General features: G+C 39.2%; 1 protein-coding gene across 1 annotated transcript in view; it reads left to right on the forward strand.

Annotated features, from left to right (window-relative positions):
* ADAMTS5 (ADAM metallopeptidase with thrombospondin type 1 motif 5) overlaps nt 1-7,446 on the forward strand; it is a 96,108-nt gene extending 88,662 nt beyond the window's left edge. The window contains exon 8 of the mRNA XM_069204079.1: nt 1,519-7,446. Within this exon, the coding sequence (XP_069060180.1) occupies nt 1,519-2,083 (565 nt within the window). The 3' untranslated portion in view covers nt 2,084-7,446. The remainder of the gene's footprint in view (nt 1-1,518) is intronic.
* The last annotated feature ends 3,856 nt before the right edge of the window (nt 7,447-11,302 follow it).

Here is an 11,302-nt window from a genome sequence, read left to right on the forward strand (position 1 = left end):
AGAGACAGAGGAAGGTCCTTGGCGGTATGGGCAGAGGCGGGCATCGAGAAGGTCGGCGATTGCTTCGAGGAAGGGAAATTAATGACCTTCGAAGAAATACGCGACCTCACAGCAGTAAACCTAGGGCAATTTATGACATATCATGCCCTATGCCACACTATAAAGAAGATGTGGGGGTCGGGGGAACAGGAACCCACGACCTCCACTGCAGTACACCATATGTTGCAATACGACGGCAAACTGCAAATAGTGTCGAACCTGTACAAAGCACTGAATAAAGAAACGGTACCCGCCCTGGGGAAGGCACTAACTAAGTGGAACGAGGTGCTCCCACTCCCGATCACACAGGAGGAATGGCCTTGTGCCCTACTACACACTAAGGGAGTATCGAGAAACCCTAGGTTCAGATATACGCAACTAAATTATCTACACCAAACCTACCTCTCTCCAGCCAGGATTAAAAGTATGTTCCCTATCTCGGACCCAGCTTGCCCAAGGTGCCGAGCCCCGCTGGCACATTTCTACCACATGGTATGGGACTGCCCCCTAGTGCGTGTAAAGTGGAGCGCAGTACTGGAAAAGGTATCTGAATTGACGGGCCTGGCACTCACAGTAGAGCCTAAATCCTGTTTGCTAGGCCTGAGAAATAGAGACAAAAAGCACAAGCACCTATATAAGTTTATTGATCTAGCTTTCATAATGTACAAGAGATTGATAGCAATGAACTGGAAGTCGGCCACCGCCCCGGACCTGACGTACTGGCACAACACGACAGTAAGATGGGCCAGCGCAGAGTTGATGGTGCTAAGTAACATAAAAATGTGACCCCGGCAGACGGGCACTGAGGCGTGGGAGATCCTGATAGATAGACTAGACGCCAAAAGCGACGAGAAACCGCCTTGAACTAATGCACACGAACATCTGCAAATAGTAGTCAGCCCTGACGGCTTTCCACCCTGCCCAACTAGGGACTCTTTAAATGAGAATCACCGGAATGATTGGCACCTCCCTGCGCCCGAATGTAAGCCAGAGGTGTTCCATTACGATCGCCCACTGAGGAGCTGTGTTTCCAGATCATGATGCAAGTTATATACCCTACACTCAACACGCACATCCACACCGCGCTAGATCTTCCCCCACGCAGCGCATAAGCGCCAGTTCCACAAGAGTATATACCTGATGTAGTGGAAAAGTGCCCATATTTATATTTTGGCGAGCGACTGTTCAGGAACCATTTCTGTACCCCTCATTTAATGTGCGATAATGACCTCAGTTAAGTTGTCAAGTTAATGTTTTAAACTGTGTATCAGCAACGTTATTGATTTAATATATCTATACAATGTAACTATTAAATGTTGGAAGCAGAATTAAAGCAAAAATGTAATTAAAATATTTTTTTTAAATAAATTTATATTTCTTATTTTTAACACCATTTGCGGAATTATGAGTTCAAGTATGTCTGATTATGAAAATTAAACTAGCCATTGCATACTTAATATGTGCCTCTTCTTATTTCAGTAAGGGCTACACCGACATAGTGAAGATACCAGAAGGTGCAACTCATATCAAAGTCCGGCAAATGAAGGCCAAGGATCAGAAGACATTTACAGCTTACTTAGCCCTTAAAAAGAAATCTGGCGAGTATTTAATTAATGGGAAATACCTGATCAGCACATCTGAGACAATCATTGACTTAAATGGAAGTGTCATGAACTACAGTGGCTGGAGTCACAAGGAGGATTCTTTTCATACAATGGGGCATTCTGCAACCAAGGATATTCTTATAGTACAAATTCTGTCCACTGATGCCAGCAAACCTGTGGACGTGAGTTACAGTTTTTTTGTTCCCAAAAAACAACTTCCATCGTCGAACAGCATTACCAGCATCAGCAACAAACTAGTGCCACAGATTACTCAGCCTGACTGGGTGACTGGACCATGGCTCTCCTGTTCGAGAACCTGTGACACAGGCTGGCACACAAGAACTGTTCAGTGCCAAGACGGACTTGGGAAGTTAGCAAAGGGATGCCTTCTGTCTCAGAGGCCATCAGCGTTTAAACAATGTTCTCTAAAAAAATGCTAACCCATGGCTTTAGTCATTCCACAAAAATGTCTCCTCGAGCCATTACTGACACACAGCTATATGGCATACCCAGATGAAGAGAACACTGGTCTACATTGTAGTTATCAAGGGAAGCTACTTAACCACAGAGGCTGCCACTCTGGGCCACATGCTGATGTGCACACTACTTTACATGGTAAGAGAGTTGATTCTGGGATGTCAGAAAGCAGAAGGAACTGCTACAAGTGCTGTGAGATATTTGAAGATTTACAGCACCACCTTCCCAATGTCACCTACCTCCAATACTTACAGTTCATGATCAGGTGTCATTTTCAAGTCAAACTTAACATGATACAACAGCAGCATGTATTTTCACAAGTTGTAAATACTTGCTCTTTGGTATGTCACTTTACACCCCTAGGTCCGTGTAAAACATGATATTTATATAAGTAACTGATTGACCAAAGTATGTCTACAGCCATTGATACTCTCAGTCGATTTATTTCCAGGAATGGCTGCAGACGTTTACTGGAAAACAAAGTGCTTGCTGCCAATTTTATTATTACATTTTCTATTCAACTTTTTTTTCTTGACAATAGGAGAAAAATTTCCTCCTAGGACCTTCCTGTTGAAATAGTTGAGTTTTCTTTTTTAAATAAAAAGTGGTGTCTTTCTAGCAAAGCTATCTCAGAGAGGACTTGCACCTACCCTCAAAGAAAAACAAAGTAAAAATACTCTTTCTTTTTATAGAGAGAGTCAATATTTTGATCCAACTGGTCTTGTTTAAAGTGACTAGTTATCTTCCCAACCCAGGTGTTCCTCAATTGTTACCACCGCATTGTCTTTTATTACTTACTGGCTTCAAGCTGAAGAATGTTTGCTTTTTTAGGCAAATGCATCAAAGATTCCCTAAATACCCCCGTAACGCTCTTACCAGAAAAAAAAGTGCAATGTGTTTGATAAGAAAATGCAAGTGCTTTTCTTTAGTGTACAAAGTGTATAGTTTATTTCAATCAAAGAACTTATCATCTTTTAGAAATAAAAAATATACCACAATGTGGTAGTCATAAAAGTGAGTCCTCATAGAAAGCATTTTGGCAGTTGTTTGTGATAATCAGTACCACATGGAAGTACTGTATTATTTCAGTCATCAAGTAAATTATAACAATTAAATTTGATTGAGGAAAACATATTTATAAATAAAAAATCATTTTTTCCTCATAATTTCCATATACAATAAACTTCAGGTTTCCCTCAAAGACATTGGTACTATGTATAGATACAGAGAGAAAGAGCCCTTTATTCTGAATAGACAGCACGTTTGACGCATTCTCACAACCAAAATGTATATAATCATTATTTGATGGGCAAACAGAGCTCCAACTATTACTATTCGAGAGTTTGATGTCCATAAAGTACTTTAAAGCTGAGTGTGAACCACTGAAAGTTACTGTTTTAAGTGCAAGGTATGTAGGCAACACATTCTGAATGCATGCTTGGTTTTGTTGAGCTAGCCATCACAGCCATAATGATGTTGTTTCATACAATCAAACAAAAAGCTAGATTTATTCTAGATGAAAAGAATGCTTCAGCGTGACAATCAAAAGAAGGACTACTGCATTTTAAATTATTTCAACGGAGGCAAAGGCTCTTCCTTCAACATACTGGCTATGTCTGCTAATAACACAGCCACTATTCTGAACACATATGTAGTGTTCAGTTTGCCCTTTTATGTACATCTTGGGAAAGCAAAGATAAATGAAGGTGCCAGGTGCATGAATGTTAAATGATGAATAATATATTGGACGACATTGTTGAGGTGTAATTAGATTGAATTATAATAGGTTATCAGAGTGTTGTAAAGTGTGCAACACATGCAATCCACTAATATTTGTAAAGTAGGGGTCTTCCCTTTCTTGAAAAGAATGTGTTAAGTAAACATAGTAGATTAGAACCTTGGCTAGTTGGGCATTGTAACGCAAGTTATGATCCTTTAACCATTCCCTGAACCTCAGGTGGGCTGTTCCACTCGCAGTAGTTAATGTGGATTGTTCCAGGCCTGAACAGTCAATGTTCACCTGCCTAATTTAATCTTTCTAAATTAGGGGCTTCCAAAGTCGAGTGGAGGTGGGACATTAAACTGCTTTTGATCAAACTCTGTGGTGTATTATAAAAGGATACATTTTATGAGACAGATTTTAAAGTTCTTAAAAATGAACACTAGTAGACTATACCACTAATAACCCATTTGGCACCAGTAGGGTATGGCATGTTCCAATGCAATTCATGAAAAATGTTGTGTGCTCACAAATACTGATTCCAGCATTTTGCTTGATTGCATCAAATATACTGAAGTTGTCTGCCTTCATGTGGAAACAGTCCTATCCCATCCAGAGACACAAAAACAAAAATGTGTTGTGGGTTAATTGCAAATGTAAAATAAGCAACTCAGCACTGAAGAAAATAATTTATTTTTGTACAACTGGTATGTGAACAGATGTAATACATTTATTTATTCTAATTTAAAAAATACACCAGTTGGGCAAATGTATCTATATTTAAATGGTTTACTATCATCTTTTTTCTTATTTATGCTTCTCTTTTGTGTGGAAAGTACACCTTGTAAGTTTACATATTGTACAGCACTGTCTAATTTTGTATTTTTTTAAAGAACGCTTTCTGTGTGAAATATGTTTGTATGTTCCTGTAAATATAGCCTGTATAGAACCTTGTTACAATTCCAGCATTTTCCCCATTCCCAAAGGAGATGTGTATTTCACCTTGTCTGACATTTAGTGTTGTAGTCTGTTTGCTACACTTATTAACCATATGCTATCAATTGCAACTCACTCAGTGTTTCCTTAACCTCCATTGCACTAACATTGGGCACAACATGGGCATTCTTTAGTCACGCTGAGTTACAACGTGATGTGTTGCTGAAAGTCACACAACAGAGACTCTCTGACACCAACAAGCAATTTCCTGATACTTTGGGCTTAGTTGTGTACTACAGGATGTCTGCTCAAACACTTTAAAATGCTTTAAAAGTAAGGGGCACCGTTGGCTTTATGGTGGTCAATGCTTGCCTAATATTCAAAGTTATGTCCACACATTTCCGTACCTGTTAATACTCTGGCAACTGCATTATTTTATGTTATGTTTTGTTATTTGTCATTTATATAATTTGCTTTCACTCGTAGAGTGGCATTGGAGCTCGCTTTCTTTTTGCATTTGGTTGAAAACAAAAACCTGCCTGTTTCACTTGAATGATACAAGCTGGCCAAATGGAGTCAAGCCAGAACCTTTCCAGATATTCTGAAAGCTGGAGAGTGCATGCATGGTTGTAAGACCCTCTGGCTGAAAAGTAGCCTAGATGGAAAGAGTAAGATGATGTGGATGAGGAAGCAAAGCATCATATTCACTCACACATTTTAGGAAGGTTCCAGTTACCTACCCAGAGGCCTTACTATCACGTACCCCAATTTGTAACAGACAGAATTACAATCACTCGTTGTACGACCAAAGTAATTGGGTACCCCAATAATTACTTGTTGTCTTGAGCACTGTCTTGTTCACTGAAACTCTAGATTTCATGCACAACACAGCAAATTATTATGGAAAAAGCATGAACCACATCACAAAAGTATGTGTAAAATTAAGTTGTATTTTACAACTGATAGACAGGCTCAACATGCATGTATAGGAGTATCATTTCTGTACCACAATGTCCCAGGCAATTGAAAATGATCACTTGTCTGAAGTATTGAGATAATGCTTTGCATTTAGTGTAAATGACAGCAGGGAAAAATTCCACCTTTGACATGTCAAATGTATGTGTGGTCGTTCAGTCAATGCATGTTATCGTGCGTGGTGGGAAAGACATAAGCGTAGACTATGGAATATTAGGTGATCACACATCTGTGTGCCATTTGTCTGCATATTTGAGCAAATCCAATAACTAGAAAGGAGAACTGAAGAAGGGACGCTTTAAGCAGAACATGAACGAGATCTTAAAAATATGATGGGAAATGCAAATATACCACAGTGTGTAATTAACAGGGTTAATTTAATCAAGATTTTGTTTGCGATCAGATTAATGACAGATATTATAAAGGTGATTGTACTTGGAGTGAAGGGAGACCTGAATCCATTTTGGGTATTATTGCCTACCTTTAAATCTCAGGAGGAACATTCGCACACAAATGTGTGTCCCACTGCTCTTGATGGTCAAAATCACCTCCTAAAGAAGAAGTTAAAAACTGAACTCTTGGGACCAATTAACCCTAGTAGCAAAGAAAGTGTATTTTAAATCTAAAGTAGTGTGGTACATGTTCTTGTCATGGATTTTATAATAATGTACTAGTGCTCAACAGTTGTACACATCTAGCTATTATAAATATACCTGTATACACTGAGAACAGGAGACAATCATACGCTGTCGGTGTTCTGTTTGAAAATGTCCAGGTTGCTTTTTTCAGAGTAAAATGACAAAAATAAAATAATATACCCAACACTGGCATGTTTAGATGGGTAACCAACATATCCCAAATCATAACGTATTTTTTTAGCAAATAAAATAACACAACACATATACGATTTATCTAATTATTAATTGAAATGTCAGTGTGTAAGTGTGCAACGATATTGGTACATTATGGCCAGATATTTAGGTTCACCAGTAAGACTTATACTGCTAACATGTAACATGAAATTATGAGGATAACAAATAATGCATTTCCAGTGAAGCTTGCTATGTGCACTGGAGTAAAAAAAACAAAGTTCATCTCCTTTCTATTGAGAAATTGTGTACATTTAGTTGAGAACAGGACATTAATATAAAATACATTTCATTGAGTATTTAGCAAAAATACAATTTTGCTCGGTTATTATTAATAACAATTAAAAATACAACTACGTTGCAATATAAAATTTAGGAATAACTGGAATAACATTTATGTTTGTGTAGCACCAAATAAAGAAGGTGCACATAGATAAATGAAGGAGACACATGAAATAGTATTGAGTGGACTATATTTACTTTAAGGCAATTGATAATCTAGTTTGCAATAAAGGCAATGAAATGCCTGCCATGCTAAATGAAGTTAATTGTTTCTTTAACCTTTTTGAATAAATTAATTTTCTAAAGGGTCTTAGAGCGTTATCATGTCAGACCATGTAAATATGTAAAAAATTACACTGCGACTTACTCTGTTACCAGGGCTTACTCTACTCGAAATGAACTGTAGAAGAACGTACTGTAACAGCACTGTAACAGAATTCATTAAAAGCAATATTCTGTTTCATAAATCTATCATGTATGTATAATTTACAAATTGTACTGGTTCTGTGGTTTAGTGAAAGTAATAAAAATGAATTATATCCTGCTTCAGAGTTCTACTTGTTTGAATTTTTGGGACTTTTTTTAACTAAGGCTGTTAAAGCCATTTAGAGACACTGCAATTATAACATTAAGTGATTTCATATTGTGACAAATCCAACTATAGAAGGTGTACATTGGTACATACATTTGTTTGTGCTACTGCAACACACAGCACTATAAATTGATTGTACACAGATTGTATTATTTTTTTCTCATTAAATACTTATATGTTATTGAAATTATTTTAAGTCTCTAATCAAGAACACAAGTGATATTGCTTAGAGTAATGTTTGGGGTTTTATTATTATGGGCCCCCCAGGCAGAAAGGAAATGTATGATGCCCCTCCGATTTGCATAGAATGTGTGAGCAAAGTAAATTACATCACAATAAGTGCTATCAATTAACTATTAGTCCTCATTGAAGTGTCTTTGTGTGAAGAATGTTCCTTGTGCTGATATCCCTAAAACAATAAAGCGTAAATAATGCTATAATAAAATAATTATACAGAGCAGTGATGAATAGAATGCTTTAATTAATTTCAGTCACTGGTAATCACCTTGTGCCACATCCCTAACCATTGTTATTTTGCACACCATGCCACCTCACTTTAGACCCAGCTATATGCAAATCAGTCTTTACTCTGCTCCAATAGAAACAATCCAGTCAGAACTGCAAAGTCAGGTCATTCCAAAACCAGGACACAAGCAACCTACGACCAGTCTTGCCCTAGTTATGGGCTCATCAGCTGGGTACAGCTTGATTCTAGTGACAGTGTGCACAAGACCCACGTGTAGAGATACCTGACCCACTTAGGGTGACACAATAGCTATACAAAACAGTGATGAATGGAATGCTTTAATTAATCTCAGCCAGTGGTACTCAATTGATGCCACATCCCAATCCATCCTTATTTTTCACACCATGCCATCTCAGTTTGGACCCAACTATATGCAAATCAGTCTTGACTCTACTCCAGTAGGAACAGTCAAGCCCGAACTGTCAAGCCAGGTCCTCCCTGAACCAGAATACAAGCAGTTAATTAGGGGCTCATCAGCCATGCACAGGTTTTGTTCCAGTGACACAGTGTGCACAGGACCCACTTCTGGGCATATCTTTCCCACTGAGGACAACGTAAAAAATATACAAAACAGTAATGAATGGAATGATTGAACTATACTCACCCACTGCTAATCACTCAGTGCCGCATCCCAATCCATTGTTATTTTGCACACCATGCCACCTTAGTTTGTTGCCAGCTATATGGAAATCAGTTGTGGCCCTGCTCCAATAGGAACAGTCCAGCCCAAACTGCCAAGCCAAGTCCTCCCTGAAGCAGAACACAAGACACTCAGGAATGGGTTTGCCCAAACAATGAATTAGATTTCAGCCCAGAGGAATTGTCAGTGGCTGAGAGTAATTCAAGCATTCCATTCATCATCTTGTTTTCTATGCATTAGCAGCTTTAAGTGCTCTGGGTATACCCGGCCATAGGTCCCAGGCTCCCGTGCAACTGGAACCAAACTGTATCTGAATGAAGAGCCCTGACTAGGGTGTAACTAGTCCTATGTTGCTTATGTTCTGGTTCAGGGAGGTCCTGGATGGCAGTTCAGGCTGAACTGTTCCCATGAGGGACAGGATCAACACTAATTTGCATATTGTTGGGTCTAAACTGGGGTGGCATGGTGGGCAAATAAAACATTTATTGGGATGCTGCCCTGAGTGATTGCCAGTGGCTCAGATTAATTCAAGCATTCTATTCATCATCTTGTTCTTTTTGCATTTGCCACCCTAAATGTTCCGGGTATGCTCAGAGTGGGACCCAGGCTCACTGTGCCATTGGAACCAAGCTATTCCCGGCTGAAGATCCCTGATTAGGGTAAAACCAGTCCAGGGTTGCTTGTGTTCTGGTTCAGATAGGACTTGGCAGTTCAGGGTGCACTATTTCTACAAGGGGCAGGATCAAGACTGATTTGTATATAGCTTGGTCCAAATGGAAGTGCCAGGGTGGGCCAATAAACAATGGATTGGTATGTGGGCCCACGCGATTGCCAGTGGCTGAGATTAAGTCAATCATTTCATCCATCACCTTGTTCTTTTTTTAGAATAAATTGAGTACACTTCAAAGTTATATTATGTGGGAACCATTATATTAGTCATACTGGATGGAAAGGTTTGACTTAGATTGCTCCGAAACTATCTCTACTGAAATGGTAATTGTTTCCAGATTAATGCATTATTTTGCATGTATGTATGTGGCCTCTACATAGCACAAACCTAGCAGTAGAGTCAGGGGAGAGCTGTACTGAGACAGCACTAACATAATAGGAGGTTAGGTGATTTGTGGCCTGTTTCTGCATAATGATGTAGTGTTCTTTATAGAGGTGAGTATTCTGCTTTTTCCTGAATTGGAGCTGGGTTCAAGGTGTCTGGATGGATATGGGGATATCATTCTAGATCCTTGGTGCACAGAAGGGGAAGACTTTTCGCCTAGTTTTTGTTTCTTGTTTGCACATCTTCATCTTCTGTCTGAAAGGTGTCCTTATTTTGGGCCTACACTGAGCCACCAGAAATGGCAAGCTTCTTGTCCATTTAAGCAAGGGTGCCTGTTGTGGCAGCTTTGTAGATGATGCTTCTGGTTTTGAAGGCGAGCTCCATAAGGGTGGGGTTATGTAGTCATATTTCTTCAGGCACTAATGAGGTGTGAGCAGCCATGTAGGATGCCTTTGGGGGGTGTATATTAAAATTCCAATTTGACTTGCCAGATATTGCATACAAGATAAGGTATGTGTCACACAAGCTTTTAAGTAAGAAAGATATGCAAGCAAACCAAACAATCGAAAATAGCTTTACTTATATTGAAGGCATTGCTCAAGTTACTGTAAAATACCCAAAAGCACCAGAATATAATGATATGAGGGCTAAAACAGTTTACTGCATCGCCTTGAGCCATGGCCCAGTCAACACCCTCTGCAGCCTTTAAATATTCTGATACTAATTACTAGTAAATGGTTCAACAGTATATGCCCATTTATAAGTTAAATGGATGCAGATCAATTTAGCAATTTTGTGATGTATCTCCTTTCACCTACAGACAATGATGTTTCCTAATTTGTCAGCACACCTGGGAAGCACACGTTCAAATGCATTTAAATGGTTATTTTTATAAAGAGCATGGCTACCCATAGGTAGGATGCTGCAAACCTTGCCTATTAAACAATCGGTTTACTTTGGCCTCCCAGTGTTCGACTATGCTGGAAGACTCTAGGGAGGGAGACAAGGGGCCAGTTTTACAAAGGTTTTGTGTCTGAGTTGTGTAATGTTTGTGGTGCAGCCCTGACTGAAAATCCTTTTTGCCATTTACTAAGCCATGCAAAGTTAATTTGTGTGGCTTTGCCTGGTTTAGTAAAAACAAAGTTTGCATTGGGTAGGCATTACATGGGTGGAATATAGCCAGTCCCCTGTCCATATATTTTGATTCAAAGACTTATAAACATGGATCTGTGCTAAAATAGTGCACCTACCCGAAAGAAGTGTAACAATGCTCATTGCTTTCTCAATCCATGTGTGCGGCACTCTGTAGCATGCATAGATAGAGGAATATTCCTCAAAGGATTGTTTCTGTGCAGGAAGATATCCTTTCCTGCATAAAACAATTCTGCCTTTAATGCAGGGACCCTTGCACCATGGTGCTGAGGTGCCTTCATTTGTGCGAGGCAGCACACAGTGCACCAGCACTGAGACAGAGCAGTAGTGCACCCTATCTTGGTAGATATGGTGCATTTCTGTTCTCTCCCATTCATGCAATGCAGCACAGAAACTTTCTTTGCTCTATTGCATAAAATAATTGTATATCCTGCTT

Source organism: Pleurodeles waltl, chromosome 8 (assembly GCF_031143425.1).
Source record: "Pleurodeles waltl isolate 20211129_DDA chromosome 8, aPleWal1.hap1.20221129, whole genome shotgun sequence".
Classification (NCBI taxonomy): domain Eukaryota; kingdom Metazoa; phylum Chordata; class Amphibia; order Caudata; family Salamandridae; genus Pleurodeles; species Pleurodeles waltl.